Source organism: Heliangelus exortis, chromosome 1 (assembly GCF_036169615.1).
Source record: "Heliangelus exortis chromosome 1, bHelExo1.hap1, whole genome shotgun sequence".
NCBI lineage: Eukaryota > Metazoa > Chordata > Aves > Apodiformes > Trochilidae > Heliangelus > Heliangelus exortis.
The window spans coordinates 1048896-1073492 of record NC_092422.1 but is presented as its reverse complement, the minus strand read 5'-3'; the positions used below and the strand labels follow the sequence as shown (position 1 = coordinate 1073492).

The 24597-nt window shown below is 51.3% G+C and overlaps 3 protein-coding genes across 7 annotated transcripts in view; 2 read left to right on the top strand and 1 right to left on the bottom strand.

Moving 5' to 3' along the window:
- Positions 1-24597, bottom strand: part of COA4 (cytochrome c oxidase assembly factor 4 homolog) — a 48465-nt gene that overhangs the window by 2302 nt on the left and 21566 nt on the right. The window contains exon 1 of one of the 4 annotated variants that reach the window (XM_071760605.1): positions 59-193. The exons of 1 other annotated variant lie outside the window; for it this stretch is intronic. The gene's annotated coding sequence lies outside the window, so the exon portion shown is untranslated. Of the gene's footprint in view, positions 1-58; positions 194-24597 lie in introns of those variants that run through there. 2 more of the 4 variants (XM_071760359.1, XM_071760532.1) reach the window with 2 other exon arrangements.
- The window catches only part of PLEKHB1 (pleckstrin homology domain containing B1), a 168070-nt gene that overhangs the window by 127288 nt on the left and 16185 nt on the right, over positions 1-24597 (top strand). The gene's annotated exons all lie outside the window — the stretch shown is intronic.
- On the top strand, positions 141-23956 carry PAAF1 (proteasomal ATPase associated factor 1). 2 transcript variants are annotated; one of them, XM_071758117.1, is made up of 12 exons: positions 141-234; positions 1453-1493; positions 4035-4138; positions 6812-6901; positions 9074-9172; positions 9830-9980; positions 12736-12930; positions 16123-16214; positions 19748-19863; positions 21605-21687; positions 22757-22839; positions 23655-23956. In XM_071758117.1, exons 1-12 carry the CDS (start codon positions 188-190, stop codon positions 23730-23732), a joined length of 1179 nt encoding a protein of 392 aa, XP_071614218.1. In that variant the 5' UTR covers positions 141-187; the 3' UTR covers positions 23733-23956. The 2 variants fall into 2 exon arrangements, with proteins under 2 accessions (XP_071614218.1, XP_071614299.1); XM_071758198.1 differs by lacking the exon at positions 21605-21687.

The window sequence follows — 24597 nt, the reverse complement described above, 5'->3', positions numbered from 1 at the left end:
CCTCCCCCCCTTCCCCACCCATGGGTGCCCAGCCCCCTCCCCCCCTCTCCTCCCGTACCCCTCAGACTGCGCCGCGGTCCCTTTAAGAGCAGGCCCGGCGGGGCGGGGCGTGGCGGCGGAAGCGCCCTCTGATTGGCTGGCGCTTTTCCGCTTCCGCCTTGGGGGCTGACGGGAAGGGGACGGAAAGATGGCGGCGGCCCTGAGGATCCAGAGCGATTGGAGCCGAACCCTGAGGTGGGACCGAACCTCCCGAACCCCCCCGGAATCTCTCGATCCCTCCCGAACCTGCAGAACTCCCCCCGAGTCTCCCGAACCCTCACCAACCCCCCGAGCCCTCCCGAACCCCCACGAACCTCCCCGAACCTCCCCAGCCTTCCGAATTTCCCCGAACCCTCCCGAACGTCCTCGACCCCCCCCGAATCTCCCGGAACCTCCCGAACCCCCCCAACCCCCTCCGGATTCCCCGAGCCTCCCGAACCCTCCGAACCCCCCCGAGCCTCCCGAACTCTCCGAACCCCTACAAGCCCCCCTGAGCCTCCCGAACACCCCGAATCTCTCGGTCCCTCCCGAACCTCCCCGACCTCCCAAACCCTCCCGAACCTCCCTAACCCCCCCCCCCCCCCCGAACCTCCCGAGCCCCCATGCCTCACCCGAACCTCCCGAACCCTCACCAACCACCCGAACCCTTCCGAGCCCCCACGAACCTCCCCGAACCCTCCCGAACCTCCTGAATCCCTCCCGAACCCTCCCGAATGTTCTCGACCCCCCCCGAACCTGCAGAACCCCCTTGAATCTCCCGAACCGCTCCAAGCCCCCCCGGATCCCCCGAGCTTCCCGAACCCTCCAAACCCCCTAAGTCCTCCCGAACCCTCCGAATCCCCCCAAGCGCCCCCGGGACTCCCGAACCCTCCGAATCTCTCGGTCCCTCCCGAACCCCCCGAACTCCCCCCGAACCTGCAGAACTCCCCCCGAGCCTCCCGAACCCTCCCGAGACCCCACGAACCTCCCCAACCTCCCGAACTCCCCGACCTGCAGAACCCTTCCGAACCTTTCCGAACTCCCCCGAACGTCCTCGATCCCCCCAACCACCCGAATCTGCAGAACCCCCCTGAATCTCCCGGAACCTCCCGAACCCCCCCAGCCCCCCCTGAGCCTCCCGAACCCCCCCAATATCCCCCAGGCCTCCCGAACCCTCCGAATCTCTCGGTCCCTCCGAACCTCGCGAACCCCCCGAACCTCCCGAACCCCCGAACCCTCCCGAACTCCCCCGAACGTCCTCGACCCCCCCCAACCCCCCGAAACTGCAGAACCCCCATGAATCTCCCGGAACCTCCTGAACCCCCCCTGAGCCTCCCGAATCCTTCAAACCTCCTCGGGCCTCCCGAACCCTCCGAACCTCCCCGAACCCCCCCTCAGCCCCTGCCCCCGCTCACCCCGCTCTGCTCCCCGCAGGAGGGAGGAGGGGGAGGCCTGGGTGAGCTGCAGGAGTCCCGGTGGGTGCTGGGGGTACAGGGAGGGGGTTTGGGGGGAAAAAAAGGGTTTTGGGGTGGGGGGAATTGGGGTGAGGGGGGGTAGAGTGAGGGAGTTGTGGGGGGCTGGGGGTTAGGGAGGGGTGAGGGGGTTTTGGGGGGTGAAGGAGGGTTTTGGGGTGGGAGGAATTGGGGTGGTGAGGGGGGGTAGAGTGAGGGAGTTTTGGGGGCTGTGGGTTAGGGAGGGGTGAAGGAGTTGGGGGGGATTGGGGTGAGGGGGTTTTGGGGGGCTGTGGGTTGGGGGGGGTGAGGGGGCTTTGGGGGGCTGTGGGTTAGGGGGGGGTGAGGGGGCTTTGGGGGGCTGTGGGTTAGGGGGGGGTGAGGGGGTTTTGGGGGGCTGTGGGTTGGGGGGGTGAGGGAGTTTTGGGGGGTGAAGGAGGGTTTTGGGGTGGGGGGAATTGTGGGGGGTGAGGGGGAGTAGAGTGAGGGAGTTTTGGGGGCTGGGGGTTAGGGAGGAGTGAAGGAGTTGGGGGGGGCTGTGGGTTGGGGGGCTGTGGGGGTTTTGGGGGGCTGTGGGTTAGGGAGGGGTGAAGGAGTTTTGGGGGGCTGTGGGTTAGGGGGGGATGAGGGGGAGTTTTGGGGGGCTGTGGGTTAGGGGGGGTGAGGGGGTTTTGGGGGGTGAAGGAGGGTTTTGGGGTGGGGGGAATTGTGGGGGGTGAGGGGGGGTGGGGTGAGGGAGTTTTGGGGGCTGGGGGTTAGGGAGGGGTGAAGGAGTTGGGGGGGGCTGTGGGGGTTTTGGGGGGCTGTGGGGTAGGGGGGGTGAGGGGGAGTTTTGGGGGGCTGTGGGTTAGGGGGGGTGAGGGGGCTTTGGGGGGCTGTGGGGTAGGGGTGTAGAAGGGATTGGGGTTAGGGAGTTTATGGGGGGCTGTGGGTTAGGGAGGGGTGAGGGGGAGTTTTGGGGGGATGAGGGGGATTGGGGTGAGGGATTTTTGGTGGGTTGGGGAGGGGGAGTTTTGGGGGCCCTGGGTTAGGGGAGTGGGGGGGTTGGGGTGAGGGAGTTTATGAGGGGCTTTGGGTTGGGGGGGTGAGGGGGAGGGGAATTGAGATGAGGAAATTTATGGGGGGCTGTAGGTTAGGGAGGGGTGAGGGGGTTTTGGGGGGCTGTGGGTTAGGGAAGGGTGAAGGAGTTGGGATTGGGGCTCTGGGAGTTTTGGGGGGGCTGTGGATTGGGGGGGGTGGGGGGGTTTTGGGTGGTGAAGGAGGGTTTTGGGGTGGGGGGAATTGGGGTGGTGAGGGGGGGTTAGGGTGGGGGATTTTGGGGGGGCTGGGGGTTAGGGAGGGATGAAGGAGTTGGAGGCTGCTGATTGGGGGGGTGAAGGGGATTGGGGTGAGGGATTTTTGGGGGGCTGGGAGTTCAGGAGAGGTGAGGGGGTTTTGGGGGGCTGTGGGTTAGGGGGGGTGAGGGGGTTTTGGGGGGCTGTGGGTTAGGGGGGTGGGGGGGCTGGGGTGAGGGAGTTTATGGGGGGCTGTGAATTGGGGGATGGGGGGGTTGGGTGGTGTTGGTTTAGGGGTGTAGAAGGGATTGGGGTGAAGGGAGTTTTGGGGGGCTGTGGGTTAGGGGTGAGGGGGTTTTGGGCTCCGAGTTGGGGGAGGTGAGGGGGAATTTTGGGGGCTGTGGGGTGGGGATTGGGGTGAGGGATTTTTGGGGGGCTTTGAGTTAGGAGTGGGGGAGGTTGGGATGTGGGGGACTGTGGGGTAGGAGGGGGTGAGGAAGATGGGGATGGGGGCAAGGAGTTTGGGGTGGGGGCTGTGGGTCAGGAGGAGGGGAAGGCATTTGAGGAGGGGTCCTGTGGGTCAGGAGGGGGAAGGGAATTTGGGGGGGGGCTGTGGGTCAGGAGAAGGGGAGGGAATTGGGGTGGGGGCTGCGGGTTAGGAGGGGGGGAAGGGATTTGAGGAGGGGTCCTGTGGGTCAGGAGGAGGGGAGGGAATTGGGGAGGGGGCTGTGGGTCAGGATTGTGGGGGGAGGGGATTTGTGGGGGGGGGCTGTGGGTCAGGAGGTGGGAGGAGGGAATTTGGGGGGGTCTTGGGGGTTAGGAGGGGGGGAGGGAGTTTGAGGGGGGGGCTGTGGGTCAGGAAGGGGGAAGGGAATTTGGGAAGGGGGCTGTGAGTAAGGAAGGAGGAAGGGAATTTGGGGAGGGGGGCTGTGAGGAGGAGGGGAGGGAATTTGGGGGGGGCTGTGGGTCAGGAAGGGGGGAAGGCATTTGAGGAGGGGTCCTGTTGGTCAGGAGGGGGGGGAAGGGATTTGGGGGGCTGTGAGTTGGGGGATGGGGGGGTGGGTGAGGAAATTTTTGGGGGGTGGGGGGGAAGCTGCTGGTGTAAGAAAGGGGTGAAGGAGATTGTGAGGGTGCCCTGGGGGTGAGGAGGGGGGATCAGGGGGGGTTCCCTCTGGATTTCTGGAAGCAGAGGGTGGTCAGGGGGAGGGGAGGCTGAGTTGTGGTGGGGTCTGAGGGGTGGGGGAGCTGATGGATGTTTTTTTGTTTGTTTGTTTTTCTCCCCCCTCCCCAGGGAAGCCCACCCTGTATGGCAGCCTGACCTGCAGAGGCCTCAGCCCTGAGGGCACCCCGGAGATCTCTGCCTCTGAGGGCTTCCTGGTTGGGGAAGTCACCAAGGTGCCAGGGGTTTGGGGGAGGAGGGAGCTCAGGAACCCCCAAAACTCCTAAAGTTGCCCCTCCCCAGCTCCCTGCAGGCTCCAGTCTTGATGTCCTGGGATCTCCTCCTGTCAGGGTTTGATTGCCTGGCAATTAAACCAATTAACAGCTGCTCCCTGATAAAGGAAGGAGAGAGAATAAGGGAGAGAGACTGATGGGTTGGGAACTGAACTACACAGCTTGAAGGAAACAGGGATGAGAAATAGGAAAAATGACTCAATCTATACAAATACCCAGGAAAATGGATCCCAGGTTCCTCCTCTTTCCCCCAAGAACTCTCAGGTCACCACCCAGGCTGCAGGGCAGCCCTGGGAAAATCCAGGCTGGAATCCTGGAGTCAGCAGCAGTTGGGAGCTGGAGGCAGGAACACACAGATTCAGGCTGGGATGGATCAGGAGCAGAGGCAGAGGAAGGGATGGGATCCTCCCAGGATGCCCAAGCAAAGAGGGAGAGGGGAAGAAGGGGAAGCAGGAAGGGGTTTGAGCCTGGGGATCCCTCCAATTTCTCCTGAGGATGAGGTGGATGGGATGGAATCCTCTGGTTGCTCAATTCTGGCATCTCTCTTGTCCCTTCCTCCCCAAAGGAGGGTTCCAGGTGGGACCTCTTGACTCCTTTTCTCCTTCTGGAGGGCAAAATGTTGCTCAGAGCTGAGCAGTGTCCCTGGTTCTGCACCCCAGGCTCCAGCTGGAACTGTAACCATGGAGTGGGATCAGTCCCAGCAGCAGCCACTGCCTGAGAAACTTGCTGTTCATTTCAGCAGTGCAGCTGCTTACAAGAGACTCAGCTGGAAGCAAAAGGCCAAGAAAATTCCCTTTTTCCTGCCCCAAACCAGGACACAAGGAAAAAACCCCAAGGATTTGGATGCCAAACAGCCCTGGGGGTGAAGCCATCCCTGGAGGGATGAAGGAATCCTCCTTGCTGCGACCCCAAGAACCACCTTACCCCAAAGATGCTTTAGAGTAGCCTCAAATATTAAAGCCAGAGTGGGGTGAAATGGGGTCTCAGTTCAACAAGAACCTCACCAAATCCCCAGCATTGGGTGATCTGAGGAGAGAGGGATCAGTTTTCCTGCTCGGATCCCATTATGGAGCTGAAATCTTTCCTGAAGGTGCCAGCCCTAAGGTTGGACTCACTTTCTCCTCTGCAGTGCCCACCCCAACTCACCTGCAATGGAAGCTGCTCCTCTCCTCCCTTTATAAACTCCCTTTCCAGGCTGTTGCTTTTCCTGAAGGAATTTCAGAAGTCCTTGGAGCACCAGGACAGTTCTGGTTCCTCAGAGCTGAGCAGTGTCCCTGGTTCTGCACCCCAGGCTCCAGCTGGAACTGTAACCATGGAGTGGGCTCAGTCCCAGCAGCAGCCACTGCCTGAGAAACTTGCTGTTCATTTCAGCAGTGCAGCTGCTTACAAGAGACTCAGCTGAAAGCAAAAGGCCAAGAAAATTCCCTTTTTTCCTGCCCCAAACCAGGACAAACCTACAGAGCCCTCCAGGATGGAGCTGGTTCCATGCACCATGTACAGGTCCTCCCTGCTGCTGTTGCTCCAGGGAAGATTCCAGGACAATCAGGGAAACCTCTCCACTTCCACTCCTATGGAAGCAAAAGGACAAGAAAATTCCCTTTTTCCTGCCCCAAACCAGGACACGAGGAAAAAACCCCAAGGATTTGGATGCCAAGCAGCCCTGGGGGTGAAGCCATCCCTGGAGGGATGAAGGAATCCTCCTTGCTGTGACCCCAAGAACCACCTTACCCCAAAGATGCTTCAGAGTAGCCTCAAATATTAAAGCCAGAGTGGGGTGAAATGGGGTCTCAGTTCAACAAGAACCTCACCAAATCCCCAGCATTGGGTGATCTGAGGAGAGAGGGATCAGTTTTCCTGCTCGGATCCCATTATGGAGCTGAAATCTTTCCTGAAGGTGCCAGCCCTAAGGTTGGACTCACTTTCTCCTCTGCAGTGCCCACCCCAACTCACCTGCAATGGAAGCTGCTCCTCTCCTCCCTTTATAAACTCCCTTTCCAGGCTGTTGCTTTTCCTGAAGGAATTTCAGAGGTCCTTGGAGCACCAGGACAGTTCTGGTTCCTCAGAGCTGAGCAGTGTCCCTGGTTCTGCACCCCAGGCTCCAGCTGGAACTGTAACCATGGAGTGGGATCAGTCCCAGCAGCAGCCACTGCCTGAGAAACTTGCTGTTCATTTCAGCAGTGCAGCTGCTTACAAGAGACTCAGCTGGAAGCAAAAGGACAAGAAAATTCCCTTTTTCCTGCCCCAAACCAGGACAAACCTGCAGAGCCCTCCAGGATGGAGCTGGTTCCATGCACCATGTACAGGTCCTCCCTGCTGCTGTTGCTCCAGGGAAGATTCCAGGACAATCAGGGAAACCTCTCCACTTCCACTCCTATGGAAGCAAAAGGCCAAAAAAATTCCCTTTTTCCTGCCCCAAACCAAGACACCTCCCTTTTTGCAGCTGCTCCACAGCTTCCCAGAGCCTTCATCTTGAGGAAGAGGAAGGAGCTGAACTCACTTCTGTCCCTTCTCTCCCTCCCCAGGCCAGGAGAAACCACAGCTTGGCCCAGACCCTGTGTTTTCAGGATTATCAACACTTCTCCTCCTTTTTTTTCCCCCTTTTTTTTCCTCCTCTAGAAAAGCATTCTCCTCTCTTGTCCTCACGAAAATGTCTCCACAAAGTTCCTGGCCCCCTACACAACTTTTTCTAGGATTCACCAGAAAAGTGTAAGTAAATTTGGGAAGGGAAAAGGGTGGAAAAAATTGGGAGCACCCATGAGCTTGGGTGCTCCTGCTGAGGGGAGGCCCAGGGCATGGCTTTGTCTGTCAGCTTGGGAATAAAAAATAAAAGAAGAAGAATTCAGTGAAAGAGGAGTAACAAACAGCTCCTAGAAAATTGGGTCATGGTGATTTGGGGTTCATAATTAGACTTAATGAGCTCAGAGATCTTTTCCAACCTTAAAAATTCAGTGCTTCTGAGACAAGGCAGCTGTTCCACTACGTAGTAGTAATTTTTTTTTACCAAAACAATTTTACAAAGAGGTTTTTTTTGTTTTTTTTTTTTTTTTTTTTTCAGGGTGCAACCTGAGTGTGAGCTTTTTTTCTAATAAAAGCCACCTGGTTGGGTTTTGGGGCATTTTTTATGCCTGTTTATTGTTGGTGCACTCAAAACTGGGAACAACTCTTGTCACTTAGCAGATGTGCTGGTGTCACTCAAGCCTGGAATAGCTCTCTAATTATTATATTAATTGTATTATTATACTATATATTATATATAATATATATATTATATATTATATATTATATATTATATATTATATATTATATATTATATATTATATATTATATATATTATATAATATATATAATACTATATAATATATATAATATAATATATAATATATATTATATACATTATACATATATTACATTATATATATTACATTATATATATACATTATAAAATATATATACTATATAGTATATAATATATATTATAATATATAATATATATACATTGAATAGTATATAATATTATATAATATATGATATAATTATATAATATATTAATATATGTAATATATACATTATATATTATAATATTACATATATATAATAATATTATATAATATATATTATACATTATATATATTATATATTATATATTATATATTATATTATATTACAGATATATAATAATATTATATAACATAATATATATTATATTATATATATTATATATATTATATATTATATAATTAATTATATATTAATTATATATTAATTTATATTATATACCAATAATATATAATTATATAATTAATAATATAATAATTAATAAAAATACATATAAATTATATAATAATAATCCTAAAGGACAGAGCATTTCAGTGCTGTGAGAAGCACCTGAGTCCCAGCTGCCTTTCTCCACCAGCACCATGCAGGTGCCTTTCCCAAGAGGCAGCAAAAAAATCTGGAGTTACAAAACCAAAATCTGCTCTTTTCACAAGGATTCAGCTCTCCCAGAGCAGTTGTTGATAATTCAGTGGGTAAAGGAGTTTTGGGGCAGCATTTCAGGAAATTCAGAAACACCTCAAACAACAGCCTGTGGGCTTGGGAAGCTCTGGAGCTGGGCAGTTAGCTCAGCCTGGAGTGGCACAGCTTGGCTCAGGTTTTTTTCCTCTTTTTAGAGAAATTGCTAAAATAATCCAAATTTCTGCTTCACCTGAGAGAAATCTGGAACACAGCCCCCTGTCTGTCCAGGTTTCTGACTCAGCATTTTTCTCCCTGCTTTGCCAGGTTCTCTCTGGAGTCACAGGCAGAGAATAACAAATTCTCTGTCAAAAATTCAGTGGCAATTAGGAAGAAATTAGAAGAAAAATTAGTGGAAATCAGAAGAACTTTGTGCCTGGATCTCTTCATCCAACTCACCCAAGCCCTGAGTCAGCCCAGATCAGCAGCTTCTTCTTGAGGGAGGGATGCAGCAATCTGTGTGAATAAACTGAGGAGAATTTCTCTTTGGTTTCTTTTTTTTTTTTTTTTTTTTTTTTTGCTGCCCATGTCCTCTAGAAAAAGCCTGATTTCACTTGGGTTTTTATTTCTTAAGGGCTTAATTACTGTCTCAGGGACCATGTTGAGTGGGTGAGGTGAGGACTGGGAAGCCCTTTGCTGAAATATTGGGATATTTATCAGGCTAAAACTCTTTAGTCAGGAGGATGGGAGCTTTTTTGGGTGTTTAAATGAGTCCAGCAGTGTGTCTTGGGGAGATAATCATGCTGAGACCTGCTAAAAATACTCCTCCAGGACAGAATTAGGCTCTTGAGCAGAAATCTCTAAAAAGAGGGGGATGGAAAGCTAAAATTTGGTGGGTTTTTTTCTTTTTTTTTTACCTTCCTGCAGATCACCTGTCTTGATATTTCCAGTGGTGGAGGGCTTGGTGTCTCTGCCAGCACAGATGGGACCATGAAAATCTGGCAGGCAGCAAATGGAGAAATCAGAGTAAGAACATTTTGCTTTGATTTTGGGTGTTTTTTTGGCCACAGCTTTGGTCAGGCTGCCTGCAGGCAAGAATCTGATTTTTGGGTTGCAAAACTGACCTGAAACTCAACATCTTGGGGAGGTTTTCAAGTCAAAGCATGAGTTCTCCCAAGGGAAATGCTGCTCAGCTAAATGTGGAGAGGAGTCCCAGGGTGAAAAATGAGACTGGGGACAGGGGAATGAGGTTTTGAGTGCAGGAAGGAACTGGCAGCTCCTACCCTGGGTCCTCCAGGCACTGAATTTCTTCTGCAATAAAGAAGAAATCAGGGAAAAAAACCTCCCTGCCTGGGATAAATCATCACATCATAGGCAGCTGCCTTCCCAGTTAAGGTGTTTTTTTGTAGAGCTGCTTGTTTGGCAGAGGATGAAGACATTTAACATTTAACTGGCCCAAAATCTTGTATCCTTTGCTCAATAATTACCTCAAAAAGTGGCAGAAAAAGGCCCAAAGCAGCTCTGCTGGCCTCCAATCCAGGCTGGGGCTGAGAAAAGCAGGAGATTGGAGCTTAACCCTCTGCCCACCTGGGAACACCAAGTCCTCCAGTGTCCTAGGACATGAAATTGGTTGGTGTGAGGGTGCTGACAATGGAACTAGCACAGAATTCTTTGTTTTTCCAGAGACTATTGGAGGGCCATGTGTCTGATGTGAATTGTTGCAGGTTTTTCCCTTCGGGCCTCGTGGTTCTGAGTGGGGGAATGGATGCCCAGCTCAAGATCTGGTCAGCAGAAGATGCCAGCTGTGTGGTAACATTTAAAGGGCACAAAGGAGGTACAGAGGATTCAGCCTGTCAAATGCTTGATCTGCCACGGGTGGGGTTCTCTTGCACCCCAGGGCTAATGCTGAGTTGCTGCTTTTTCATAGAATCCTAGAATTGTCTGGGTTGGAAGGGAGCTCAGAGCTCCTCAAGTCCAACCCTTGATCCACTCCCCCCGTGGTTCCCAGCCCATGGCACTCAGTGCCACATCCAGGCTCTTTGGAAATATCTCCAGGGATGGAGAATCCACCCCTTCCCTGGGCAGCCCATTCCAATGCCTGATCCCCCTCTCCAGCAAGAAATTCTTTCTAATGTCCAACCTAAACCTCCCCTGGCACAACTTGAGACCTCTTGTGCCCTCTTGTCTTGCTGAGAGTTGCCTGGGAAAAGAGCCCAACCCCCCCCTGGCTCCAACCTCCTTTCAGGGACTTGGAGAGAGTGATGAGGTCTCCCCTGAGCCTCCTCTTCTCCAGCCTCAACACCCCCAGCTCCCTCAGCCCTTCCTCACAGCATTTCTGCTGGATCCCTTCACCAGCCCAGTTGCCTCCTTTGGACCTGCTCCAGCACCTCAAGCTCCTTCCTGAGCTCAGGGGCCCAGAACTGGACACAGGACTCAAGCTCTGGCCTCCCCAGAGCTGAGCACAGGGGCAGAATCCCTTCCCTGGACCTGCTGGCCACGCTCTTCCTCAGCCAGCCCAGGATGCCATTGGCCTTCTTGGCCACCTGGGCACACTGCTGCCTCCTCTTCAGCTTCCTGGCAATCCCAGCTCCCTTTCTGCCACTCTCTGCCCAGCCTGGAGCTCCCCATGGGCTTCTTGTCTTGAACCTCATCCCCTTGGGATCAGCCCAACTCTCCAGTCTGTCCAGGTCTGCCTTTTTTTCAAGCTCCCAGAACTCAGATTAAAAGGTCAGTGATAGTTCTGTTAGACACCTGAAGCTGCTTCTCTCACTGACCTCTGTTTCCTTCATTAATTAATGTAAAAAAAAAAGGAGGATACAGCCCCTTACCCTGCTGGAAGTGCCAGAGCTGGAGGCAGAGGACATTTGACTCTCTGCTGTGCTTTCAGTGCCTTGCACTGCACTGGGATTGCCTCCCAGTGCACCCAAATCATCCTGCTCACCTTTCAGTTGCTCCACAGCCTCTTTATTTCTTATTTCTTTGCCCAGAAATCACATGGAGCAGTTTTTTGGGCAAGCAGTTCCCTGCCTGGGGTGTTGCTGAAAGTGAGCAAGGGCAGCAGCAAAGATACTTCAGTGATTCTTTCTTAAGAAGGGCTGAAATAAACCCCTTCCCCCTGCTGCTGAGGGCAGATACTCAGCTTTGCCCCTGCTGCTGAAAATGAGAGTAAATTCTTCACCTCCCAGAGCAGAGGATGCTCTCCACCTGCTGGGGAGAGTTAAATTCCCTTCCCTGTGCTCAGGGTCCACACTGCAAACACCTCCAGTGGACACTGAGTCCCAGAGAACTCCAAGAAAATCAGCTGCCAAAGATTCCTGGGAGCTGGGATTGAAACAATTTCTGGAGAAACTCTCCCTTAACCTCTGTAAAGAAGATTTTGTTTCCCAGAGCTGCTTTGTTTGGAAGTGGGGTTGATTTTTAGGGAATGCTTAAGCAGGTTCCCATTTCACTCCTGTTTACACCTGACCCAGAGCTGTGGATGTGGCTCCAGATGCCCCAAACCCAACCCCAAATTATTTCCTCCCTGAGCACCTCAGTGCTCTGGACAGGCTCTGGTTTTCCCTCTCTCAAAAGCTGCAAAACTTTGCTGAAAAAAAAAAAAAAACAAAAAAACTCAACAATCCACGTGCTTGGTTACCCAAAACTTGATTAACACAAATCCTTGTTCTGCATGATCCCTGCCATTGCTCTCCTCTCCTCTGCTTGGCTGGATTCAAAAGATTTTGCTCCCAAATGTCCTGTGGCAGGGGAGGGGAGCAGAATTTCAGTCAGAACAACTCTGGCTGCCTCCCCCCAGCTCTGCAGGTGACTTTATTCAGTGAATAAACTCAGCTCCAGCCCAAGCTGCTGCAGTTTCCTTGCTGTGTCACTTCAGCTTGGGTTTAATGATTCTTGGGAAAGTGTCCATTAAATTTTCTAACCATCCAACTGTTCCCTTCCAAGAAAAACCCCAAAACAAACCCCACTGCATCATTTTCCAGGTGTAGGACTCAACACCCCGCAGGGAAATCAAATCTTTAGGGGATGTGGTCACCCCCAAAACCTGCTCTTCCCATGTTGCCATGGCTGGAGGATGTGGGCACCACTTGTCCCACACAGATTTTGGGATAATCCAGAGCTGGACTTGGCAATGAGTTAAGATTTTTGGGGGCAGAACATTTTCTGCCCAAGTCAGAGGCTGATTTTGGAGGTAAAAACCCAAAAGCTGCTGTGGGTTTGTTTTTTTTTTTTACTGAGGGAAAGGCTTTTCATGGAATCTCAGGTGGGAAGGGACCTCAAGGCCCCTCTGCTCCAACCCTTTAATATTATTCCTGTTTATCTGAGCTGTCCCATGGAGCTGAGACTTCCAACTTCCCCTGGGAGACCATTCCTGCTGGGATCTTCCCTTCCTCCCAGCTCCTGCTCTGTGTGGTTTCCTGGGAGCTGCTGCTTCCCACAAATCTGCCTTCCCTGCTGCTGGGGCTCCCTGTCCCCCCACCCCCAAATTTGGGTGTCTGTGGGTGGCACTGTGGGGACAGTGGCTTGGAGCTTCTCCTTGGGAAATGGGATGCTCCCTCAGTCTGCTTTCCATGCTGTCTGTCTGAACACAGGGATTTTGGACACTGCCATTGTGGATCGAGGAAGGAATGTCCTCTCCTGCTCCAGGGATGGCACTGCCTGCCTCTGGGATTGTGGAAAATCCTCCTGCCTGGGGATCATCACTGACTGTGGCTCTCCCATCAATGGAATTGCTGTGGGCACTGCTGACAACTCCCTGAACTTGGGAACACCTGAAAAAGCTCCCAGTAAGCATCTTGCTCTGAAAATTCTCTCCCTGAAAATTCTCTCCCTGAAAATTCTCTCCCTGAAAATTCTCTCCCTGAAAATCCTCTCCCTGAAAATTCTCCCCCTTCAAAATCCTCCCCCTTCAAAATCCTCCCCCTTCAAAATCCTCCCCCTTCAAAATTCCCCTCTTCAAAATTCTCCCCCTTCAAAAATTCTCCCCCTTCAAAAATTCTCCCCCTTCAAAAATTCTCCCCCTTCAAAAACTCTCCCCCTTCAAAAACTCTCCCCCTTCAAAAATTCTCCCCCTGAAAATTCTCCCCCTGAAAATTCTCCCCCTGAAAATTCTCCCCCTGAAAATTCTCCCCCTTCAAATTCCCCCCCTTCAAATTCCCCCCCTTCAAATTCCCCCCCTTCAAATTCCCCCCCTTCAAATTCCCCCCCTTCAAATTCCCCCCCTTCAAATTCCCCCCCTTCAAATTCCCCCCCCTTCAGAATTCTCCCCCTCAAAATCCCCCCTTCAAATTCCCCCCCTTTAAATTCCCCCCCTTTAAATTCCCCCCCTTCAAAATTCCCCCCCTTCAAATTCCCCCCTTCAAAATTCTCCCCTTCAAATTCCCCCCCTTCAAAATTCTCCCCCTCAAAATTCTCCCCCTTCAAAATTCTCCCCCTTCAAAAATTCCCCCCCTTCAAAAATTCCCCCCCTTCAAAAATTCTCCCCCTTCAAAAATTCTCCCCCTTCAAAAATTCTCCCCCTTCAAAAATTCTCCCCCTTCAAAAATTCCCCCCCTTCAAAAATTCCCCCCCTTCAAAAATTCCCCCCCTTCAAAAATTCTCCCCCTCAAAATTATCCCCCTTCAAAAATTCCCCCCCTTCAAAAATTCTCCCCCTTCAAAAATTCTCCCCCTTCAAAAATTCTCCCCCTTCAAAAATTCTCCCCCTTCAAAAATTCTCCCCCTCAAAATTCTCCCCCTCAAAATTCTCCCCCTTCAAAATTCTCCCCCTTCAAAATTCTCCCCCTCAAAAATTCTCCCCCTTCAAAAATTCTCCCCCTTCAAAAATTCCCCCTCTTCAAAAATTCCCCCTCTTCAAAAATTCTCCCTCTTCAAAAATTCTCCCTCTTCAAAAATTCTCCCTCTTCAAAAATTCTCCCTCTTCAAAAATTCTCCCTCTTCAAAAATTCTCCCCCTTCAAAAATTCTCCCCCCTCAAAATTCTCCCCCTCAAAATTCTCCCCTTCAAAAATTCTCCCCCTCCAAAAATTCTCTCCCTTCAAAAATTCTCCCCCTTCAAAAATTCTCCCCCTCCAAAAATTCTCTCCCTTCAAAAATTCTCCCCCTTCAAATTCTCCCCCTTCAAATTCTCCCCCTTCAAATTCTCCCCCTTCAAATTCTCCCCCTTCAAATTCTCCCCCTTCAAATTCCCCCCCTTTAAGTTCCCCCCTTTAAATTCTCCCCCTTCAAAATTCTCCCCCTTCAAAAATTCTCCCCCTTCAAAAATTCTCCCCCTTCAAAAATTCTCCCCCTTCAAAAATTCTCCCCCTTCAAAATTCTCCCCCTTCAAAATTCTCCCCCTTCAAAATTCTCCCCCTTCAAAATTCTCCCCCTCAAAATTCTCCCCCTCAAAATTCTCCCCCTCAAAATTCCCCCCCTTTAAATTCCCCCCCTTTAAAATTCTCCCCTTCAAATTCTCCCCCTTCAAATTCTCCCCCTTCAAATTCTCCCCTTCAAAATTCTCCCCCTTCAAAATTCTCCCCCTTCAAAATTCTCCCCCTTCAAATTCCCCCCCTTTAAATTCCCCCCCTTCAAAATTCCCCCCCTTCAAAATTCCCCCCCTTCAAAATTCCCCCCCTTCAAAATTCCCCCCCTTCAAAATTCCCCCCCTTCAAAAATTCTCCCCCCTCAAAATTCTCCCCCTTCAAAATTCTCCCCCTTCAAAATTCTCCCCCTTCAAAATTCTCCCCCCTCAAAATTCCTCCTCTTCAAAAATTCTCCCCCTTCAAAAATTCTCCCTCTTCAAAAATTCTCTTAAAATTCACCTCATGAGCTGCTGGCCAGGGTTGCTCCCAGAAGTTACTCCCTGGAAGTCTGGAAGGTCAGGTTGGATGGGCTTGGAGCACCCTGGGCTGTGGGAGGGGTCCCTGCACATCCAGGGGGGTTGGAACTGGATGATTTTTAAGGTCCCTTCCATCCCAAACCATTCCCTGATTCTGTGATTGCTTGGGAGGGAGGTGTCTGGGGTTGGAACTGGATCTGGGGTTGGATCTGGATGGCCTGGAAGGTCCTTTCCATCCCAAACCATTCCCTGATGCTCTGATCCACCTCTCCCAAACTGCAGGTTTTTCACTCATAATCTGAGTGCCTGGTGTGGGGCTCTGTGCCCTTGTACCACAGGGGATGGGAATGGGGGTCACCAGAACTGATGACTGGGTCACCAGAACTTATAACTGGGTCACCAGAACTTATAACTGGGTCACCAGAACTGATGACTGTGTCACCAGAACTGATGACTGTGTCACCAGAACTTATAACTGGGTCACCAGAACTGATGACTGGGTCACCAGAACTTATAACTGGGTCACCAGAACTTATAACTGGGTCACCAGAACTGATGACTGTGTCACCAGAACTGATGACTGTGTCACCAGAACTTATAACTGGGTCACCAGAACTGATGACTGTGTCACCAGAACTGATGACTGTGTCACCAGAACTGATGACTGTGTCACCAGAACTTATAACTGGGTCACCAGAACTGATGACTGTGTCACCAGAACTGATGACTGTGTCACCAGAACTTATAACTGGGTCACCAGAACTGATGACTGTGTCACCAGAACTGATGACTGTGTCACCAGAACTGATGACTGTGTCACCAGAACTTATAACTGGGTCACCAGAACTGATGACTGTGTCACCAGAACTTATAACTGGGTCACCAGAACTTATAACTGGGTCACCAGAACTTATAACTGGGTCACCAGACTCTATTTCTTTCCAATCCTGCAGAGAAACTGAGCTTTTTCCAGCAGTTTAAGCCTGGGATCTCTGATTCCTGACCTTGTCTTCCTGCAGCTGGGTTTTTAGGGTTTGGAGGAATGCTGGTGTAGGGTTAGCAGGGTCAGGTTTGGGTACCAAACCAACCCAACTTGACCCAAATCAAGAGCTGCTGCATTCCCACTGCTGGAATTAATGATTCTTTTTTTTTTTTCCTCAGGTGAACGTGAGGTTGGAACAGAAGGGAAAATCCTGCTGCTGGCTCGGGAAGACAGGAAGCTTCAAGGAGTGGGACTGCAGAGCAGGCAGCCAGTAAGGAGTCTGAAATAACCAAAACCACCTGCTTGGCAGAGAAACTGCCCTAAAATCAGCTCCAAAATGTCATTTCCCTCATTTCCATTGCTGCTGCAGCAGCCCCTGGGTTTGTCAGATGTAGGGAAATTGAGTCAGGTTCAATCTAAAGAGGTAAATTTAGGGTTATTCCAGCACTTTCCCTCAGGCAGGTTCTGCAGGTGGCACAGAAGGGAACAGAAGCAGCCTGGAGGCTGACAGGGGCTGAGCTGCCCATCTTTGGAATCTCCCCCATCCCCAAGGATCCCCAGTGTGTTCCTGGTGGGATCCTGGGGGCATCAGGAAAAGTGTGTCCAGCAGATCCAGGGAGGTTCTCCTCCCCCTCTGCTCTGCCTCTGGGAGACCAAACTGGGAATCCTGGCTCCAGTTTGGGGCTCCCCAGTTGAGGAGAGACTGGGATCTACTGGAGAGAGGCCAAGGGAGAGCTGGGAGGGTGCTGAAGGGACTTGAGCATCTCTGCTGGGAAGAAAGAGTGAGAGCCCTGGGGCTGTTGAGGCTGGAGAAGAGAAGGCTGAGAGGGGATCTCTGAATGTCCATCAAGAGCTGAGGGCTGGGGGGCAAGAGGAAGGGGACAATCTCTGTTCAGGGGTGCCCAGGAACAGGACAAGGAAGAATGGGGTGGAGCTGGAACGTGGGAAGTTCCACATGAATAGAAGGAAGAACTTTTTCCCTGGGAGGCTGAGGGAGCCCTGGCCCAGGCTGCCCAGAGAGGTTCTGGAGTCTCCTTCTCTGGAGATTTTCCAACCCCCCCTGGATGTGTTCTGTGTGTCCTGCCCTGGGGGATCCTGCTGGGACAGGGGGGTTGGATCAGATGATCTCCAGAGCTCCCTTCCAACCCCTAAAATTCTGTGATTCTGTGATTCTAAACAACAGGATGAATGTAGGAATTATTCCTGCATCCCCCAGCACTGAACACACATCCTGACACCCCCAGCCAGCCAGGCTACCCTCCTGCTAAAAAAACAAGTTTAAATTCCAGTGATGCTTCCCCAGCATGTCCTAATCCTGCCAGGAATCATCAAGGGTGTCATGGTTCTGATCCTGGAGGTTCTGGAGTCTCCTTCTCTGGAGATTTTCCAACCCCCCCCGGATGTGTTCTGTGTGTCCTGCCCTGGGGGATCCTGCTGGGACAGGGGGGTTGGGCTGGATCAGCTCCAGAGCTCCCTTCCAACCCCTGGAATTCTGTGATTCTCTCTGTATTCCATGGAGGAGAAACTAAAACCTGTCCAGTAACATGATGGGTTCTCTCCTTCCTCCATCAAGGTTTGGATGGGGTGTGGGGTAAATTGAGGGGTAAATTGGTCAGGAATTCAACCCAGGAATGGAGTAAATTATTTCAGCAGGGAGCAGGAGATGTCACTGGGAATGCAGGAGAAGGGAAGCTCAAGTGGTCACCACCTCACATCCCTCCTCTTGGTGAAGAACAGTGGAGAGCTGGTAGATCTCTGAAGATCCATCCTGGGCAGGAGGACAGGAGCTCCTTAGGACAAAGAGTTTGAACTTCTCCTGGCAAGAAAAATGGATTTGATGAGCTCAGGGGGGCTGCTCAGTGAGGTGGCAAAGCCTCACCTGGAAAAAGCCTCTAAAAAAAAGGCTGTGGCTCTGGGGGGAAGGAGAGGTCTCTGCCAACCTGCCCTGCAGCTCTGGTCTTGCTGCTTTGTGGGTGTCTGGAGGTGACTCTGAGCCTGGCCTTGGTTTTCCCATCACTCTGTGGCACTTCCTTTCTCCTGAGGAGTTCCAGGAATGTTCACTGAGGGTGCTGGCTTGGCAAGAGTGATGCTGGAGCTCTGTTCTGCAGTCATGGAGGAGCAGAGCTGAGGGGTTAGAAACCTAGGAGGAACTGGATTGGCTTCTTGTGCCAGGGGGGGTTTAGGTTGGATATTTCTCCTGGAGGAAAGGAGGATGAGGGGAGACCTTCTGGATCTCCAGAATTCCCAGAGAAGAAGAGGTTGAAGTCAGGGGGGGGAATTGGTCTCTTCTCCCAAGTTACACATGATAGAAGGACATTGAGGGGCTGGAGTGTGTCCAGAGAAGGGGAATGGAGCTGGGGAAGGGTCTGGAGCAGAAATCTGAGCAGGAGCAGCTGAGGGAGCTGGGGGTGTTCAGCCTGGAGAAAAGGAGGAGGAGGGGAGAACTTCTGGATCTCTGCAACTCCCTGAGAGGAGGTTGGAGTGAGGACAGGTCAGGCTCTGCTCCCAAGGAACAAGTGACAGAACAAGAGGAAATGGCCTCAAGTTCTACCAGGAGAGGTTTAGATGAAATATTAGAAACAATTTCTTCCCCAAAAGGGACCTTCTGGCTCTCTACAACTCCCTGAGAGGAGGTTGGGGTGAGGAGGGGTTGGGCTCTTCTCCCAAGGAACAAGTGATAGGACAAGAGGAAATGGCCTCAAGCTGCAAGAGAATCATAGAATCATAGAATCCTAGAATCCTAGGGGTTGGAAGGGACCTCAAAAGATCATCTAGTCCAACCCCCCTGCCAGAGCAGGGCCCCCTAGAGTACATCCCCTAGGAACGTGTCCAGGTGGGTTTTGAATGTCTCCAGTGAAGGAGACTCCACAACCCCCCTGGGCAGCCTGTTCCAGGGCTCCGTCACCCTTACAGTAAAAAAATTTTTTCTGATATTCAACTTGAACCTCCTATGCTCCAATTTACACCCAGGTTTAAGTTGGCAGGTTTACACAGCAGGTTTAAGTTGGATATTGGGAACAATTCCTTCCTGGAAAGGGTTGTCATTCCCTGTCCCAGGCTGCCCAGGGCAGTGGTGGAGTCCCCATCATCCCTGGAGGGATTTCCAAGCCCTGGAGCTGTGGTGCTGAGGCCATGTGGCAGTGGTGGCCTTGGCAGTGCTGGGTTCAGGGTTGGACTGGAGGATCTGAAAGGTTTTTTCCAACCAAAACAATTCTATAACCCTATCTGGGTGATCTGAAAGGACTTTTCTGACCTGGGGTCAGTTTTGGGTCCCTCCTGCCAAGAAGGACATTGAGGGGCTGGAGTGTGTCCAGAGAAGGGGAATGGAGCTGGGGAAGGGTCTGGAGCAGAAATCTGAGCAGGAGCAGCTGAGGGAGCTGGAAAAAAAAGGAGGCTGAGGGGAAACCTTCTTGTTCTCAAAAAAGAATTTGAAGTCTGGGAGGGGTTGTTCTCTTCTCCCAAGTTACAAGTGATGGAACAAAAGGAAATGTCCTTAAGTTGCCCAGGGGAGGTTTAGTTTGGATATTGGGAACAATTCCTTCCTGGAAAGGGTTGTCATTCCCTGTCCCAGGCTGCCCAGGGCAGTGGTGGAGTCCCCATCATCCCTGGAGGGATTTCCAAGCCCTGGAGCTGTGGTGCTGAGGGTTGAGTGGTGACCTTGGCAGTGCTGGCTGAACTTCAACAGGAGGAGCTTTAAGGTTTTTTCCACCCAAAACGATTCCCTGAGCTCTAAATAAAGAATTCCTTCCTTCTCCTGGCTGTGTCCTCATCTGGGAATGTCTGATCCTTCTCCTCTCTTCCCAGATCTTCCTCTTCACTGGATCTGATGCCTTCAACTGCTGCACCTTCCTCTCCAGCTCCTATCTCCTTGCTGGGACTCAGGATGGGAACATTTATCAGCTGGATGTGAGGAACACAAAGTGAGTCCCTGGAGCTACAAGTATTTAAACAACTATTTATTTATTCTTTCATTTTTTTTGCTAGGAAGTAGGGGTAGCTTGAGGCTGCTGACAGTGCCTCTTCTGAAGGGTGGGGACAGCCCAAGCTGGGGCTCTCTCAGTTTCTGGATGTTCCTCTTTCCTGGGGAGCTGATTCCTGCTGCTGATCTGAGGGGATGTTCTCTGGAAAATGCTTCCTGAGGTTCTCTTGGGGGTTCCTTAATTTCCTGAAAAGCTTTTCAGTCTTGATTTTTGACCAGGGGTGGTTTTGACCTCTCAAACCTCTCAGATTATTGCTTTAAAAAATTAAAAAAGTATTAATTTATATAAAAATGATGTTCATATACTGTCTGTATTATGTTACATAAAAAAATATATAATAATTATATATAAATTATAGGTATGGGGTTAGATTGAGCAGAAAACTCGTTAGCAGCAGTATTCCTCCCACCAAAAGCACATCTCCTCCCCCCCCTGGGATCCAAGTGTTTCTAAATCACAGAATCATGGAATTGTCTGGGTTGGAAGGGAGCTCAGAGCTCCTCAAGTCCAACCCTTGCTCCACTCCCCCCGTGGTTCCCAGCCCATGGCACTCAGTGCCACATCCAGGCTCTTTGGAAATATCTCCAGGGATGGAGAATCCACCCCTTCCCTGGGCAGCCCATTCCAATGCCTGATCCCCCTCTCCATCAAGAAATTCTTTCTAATGTCCAACCTAAACCTCCCCTGGCACAACTTGAGACCATGGCCTCTTGTCTTGCTGAGAGTTGCCTGGGAAAAGAGCCCAACCCCCCCCTGGCTCCAACCTCCTTTCAGGGACTTGGAGAGAGTGATGAGGTCTCCCCTGAGCCTCCTCTTCTCCAGCCTCAACACCCCCAGCTCCCTCAGCCTCCCCTCACAGGATCCCCATAGGATAGGAAGCATCCTGACATCCACCCTGACCCTCATTCGAGCACAGGACTGGAACTGGGTTGTCCCTGAGGGCAGGAGCTGCTCTGACTTGGTTTTCTTGGTGTCAAAATCAAGCTCTGAGCAGGGAGACATCCAGGGGGTGCTTTTGGGTGGGGCTGGAGAGGGTGGCATCAAACTCAGAGGAGTCTTTGATATGGAGGAGCTCCAAACTTCTGTCTCTGCTTTTTTGTAAGGATCATCCCTGTCCATAACCCATGCAGGCACTTGCTGGCTTTGTGCTCCATTGTTGTGCTTTCCATCTTTTGGAAACACCTGCAAAAAAAGCAGAAAAATCCAGTCCCAACCCCTGGATGTGCAGGGACCCCTCCCACAGCCCAGGTTGCTCCAAGCCCCATCCAACCTGGGCTGAGACACTGCCAGGGATGGGGCAGCCACAGCTTCCTTGGGCACCCTGGGACAGGGGCTCAGCACCCTCAAATTCAAGGATTTTTTCCTAACATCTCATTGAAATCTCCCTAAATCCAGTTTAAAGCCCAAACACACACACTGGCACCCAATAAACCCCCCATGGGTAAGTGTAAAACAATAAATGTTGGAGAAAAAACATCAGAGAATCCCAGACTGGTTTGGGTTGGATGGGACCCAAAATCTCCTCCAGTTCCAACCCCAATTCCATGAGCAGGGACCCCTCCCACAGCCCAGGTTGCTCCAAGCCCCATCCAACCTGGGCTGAGACACTGCCAGGGATGGGGCAGCCACAGCTTCCTTGGGAAAATCATTCTCATCCCTTCTTTCTGCTCTTTTTTTCTAGCATTCCAATCCAAGTCATCCACAGATCAGGAGCTCCTGTGCTCTCCCTGCTCCCCTACAGAGATGGATTTATTGCCAGCCAAGGTAACTCCAGCAGAAATTCTCCCAGGGAATCAAGGAGTTTTGGGCTCTTTGGCTGTCACCTTCATGCAGAGCAGTGTAGGTTGAGTTGTAGAAGAGGGCTGGGCAGTGTCCATGTGAAAAGGGGATGCAGGAGTAGGAGAATGTTTTACATGATTGCTTCTTGCCTTGTGATTTCCAACCCCAACTCACCCCGGGCCCCTTCAGACTGTGTGGCCTGCAGGAAAGCTGGGGGAGGGCTTTGGACGGGGGGGGGTAGGGAGAGGAGAAGGGAAATGGGTTAAAACTTGGAGAGAAAGGGGAGATTGAGGTTGGAGATGGGGAAGAAATTCTGGAATTTGAGGGTGGGGAGAGCCTGGAACAGGTTGAGAGAGTTGGGGGTGTTCAGTCTGGAGAAGGAGGAGAAGAGTGAGGAGAAGAAGGGGGAGAAGAAGGGGGAGAAGAAGGGGGAGAAGAAGGGGGAGAAGAAGGGGGAGAAGAAGGAGGAGAAGAAGGAGGAGAAGAAGGAGGAGAAGGAGAAGGAGAAGGAGAAGGAGAAGGAGAAGGTTCTGGGGAGCCCTTGGAGCAGCTTCCAGTGGCTGAAGGGGCTCCAGGAAAGCTGGGGAGGGACTTGGGACAAGGGCCTGGAGGGATGGGATGAGGGGGAAGGGTTTCCAGCTGCAAGAGGGGAGATGGAGAGGAGATCTTGGGGAGGGAGAAATTGTTTGGGGTGAGGGTGCTGAGCCCCTGTCCCAGGGTGCCCAAGGAAGCTGTGGCTGCCCCATCCCTGGCAGTGTCTCAGCCCAGGTTGGATGGGGCTTGGAGCAACCTGGGCTGTGGGAGGGGTCCCTGCACATCCAGGGGTTGGAACTGGAGGAGCTTTTGGGGTCCCTTCCAACCCAAACCACATTTTATGAAGTGAAACCCTCAAAATTCTCCTCAACTGCTGGAGCCATTTCCTCTCACCCCCCCCAGCCCGTTTCCTCCTCCCTGGGTGCTCCATACCCTGTGAGGAGTTGTGGATCTGTGTGCAATTAAGGCTTCTGTCACTAATTACCTGATATTCCTTCCTCTCTCTCTCCTGCTCCTGCAGGGGATGGAACCTCCTTTGTTGTCCAGCAGGACCTGGATCACGTCCTCGACCTGACAGAACCTGACTGTGACCCCGTGTACAAGGTCAGGATGGGGTGAGGAGGGGAGAAAGGGGATGCCAGATAAAATCTGGCTCAGCATTTGGTATCCCACACCACTTCCTTCCCTTTTAAGCTTATTTGCTGTTTCTTTTTCTCCTGAATCATCTTAATATTTACATAAACAAACCCTCCCTGGCTGCGTTATCTCCATCAGGAGCAAACCAAGCAGTGGAGCAGCTGAGGACTTGGAGTAGCTCTGGAAAAAATCAGATTTCTGTAAAGAAATAGCAATTAATTGTGCTTGGAAGATCAGCAGGGTAAAACCTGCAGCTTTTCTTGCCTGTCTTCTCTTGTCCCCTGGTGACTGGAGACCCAAAAGTTGTGTTTCCAGACACCCAGCAGGGGTCAGGGAGTTTGAGTCAGGTTCCTGATGGTGCTGCTGGCAATTATTTTATTTTTTTTTAGCCACTTCCAGCTTTATGGCCCAGTTTCCCCCTCCTGGCCAACACACACCCTCAAGGGTTATGCTCAGCCTCACACCAAAGCTGAGATTTGGCCTGCACAACACGTTGGTGTGAGCCAAACACAAGAAAAAAGTGAAAAAAAAAGGCATTTTCCTTTTTGGGTCTAACAGAAGAAATGTTGTGTGAGTGTTCACCTGCCTCTGTGCTGCTGGTGAAACCTTGAGTGGGCTTTGAAACCTTTTTCAGGAGACTCCCACCCCCTCTTCCCTCTGAAAGTCCCAAAGGAAAGTTGAATATTTCTCATTAAGTGCCAGAATTTTACTCTTTGCTGTCACATGAGAGTTCCTTGTGTTAAATACTGAGCTTTTTTCCCCCACGTTGTGTTTTTTTTCAGGTGGCTTCTTGGGAGAAGCAAATTTACACATGCTGCAGGGATGGGATTATCAGGAGATACCAACTTTCCAACCTTTAGGTGTTTGGATCAGCTGAAGAGTGGAGAGAAATGTCCAAATAGCTTTTTCCAACCTTATTTTCCTTCCCAGCACCTTTGAGATGTGCACAGGGAAGTTTCTGGGGCTGGTGGGGCAGACAGGTTCTGTAGGAAGATTTTTTTTTTTTTAGTGTGACAGGTGATATTTGTTACTACAACTCAGCTTTGTTTTTAATTTGGGGGTTAGAGAGGATCTTGTGCTGCAATGATTTGGTGTGTTTTATTTTTTAGTGCTGTTTCAAGGGGGGGAAAAAGGGGAAATAGGGGGGGAAGTTTGGGGGGTGGTGGAGGTGTCTGTAGGGGTGGAAATAAAACATCTGCTTTGGTAACTTCTGTGTGGAATTTCCCAGGAAACAAACTTGATAAAAACTGCACGAGGTTCCCCAAGGGCAAGGTTCTGTTCCTGGGGGGGGGGGAATCCCATGGGCAAGAGAGGTTGGGAGGGGAAAGGATGGAGGGGAAAAGGATGGGGGGGAAAGGATGGAGGGGAAAGGATGGGGGGGAAAGGATGGGGGGAAAAGGATGGGGGGGAAAGGATGGAGGGGAAAGGATGGAGGGGAAAGGATGGGGGGAAAAGGATGGGGGGAAAAGGATGGGGGGGAAAGGATGGGGGGGAAAGGATGGGGGGGAAAGGATGGGGGGGAAAGGATGGGGGGGAAAGGATGTAGGGCAGCCCCAAGGAGAAGGATTTGGGGGTGTTGTTGGAGCAGAAGCTGAAGCTGAGCCCAGAACCCCCCCAGGTCCTGGGGGCATCAGCAGAAGCCCAGAGAGCATTGAGGGAGGGGATTCTCCCCCTCTGCTCTGCTCTGCTGAGACCCCCCCTGGAGTCCTGTGTCCAGTTGTGGAG

Bases quoted from the DNA above. Each gene is read 5' to 3' on its own strand.
- PAAF1 (XM_071758117.1), top strand. From the start codon at position 188: ATGGCGGCGGCCCTGAGGATCCAGAGCGATTGGAGCCGAACCCTGAG. The intron at 9,173-9,829 runs GTAAGAACATTT...TTGTTTTTCCAG, and splicing joins CAGCAAATGGAGAAATCAGA to AGACTATTGGAGGGCCATGT. The intron at 12,931-16,122 runs GTAAGCATCTTG...TTTTTTCCTCAG, and splicing joins AACACCTGAAAAAGCTCCCA to GTGAACGTGAGGTTGGAACA.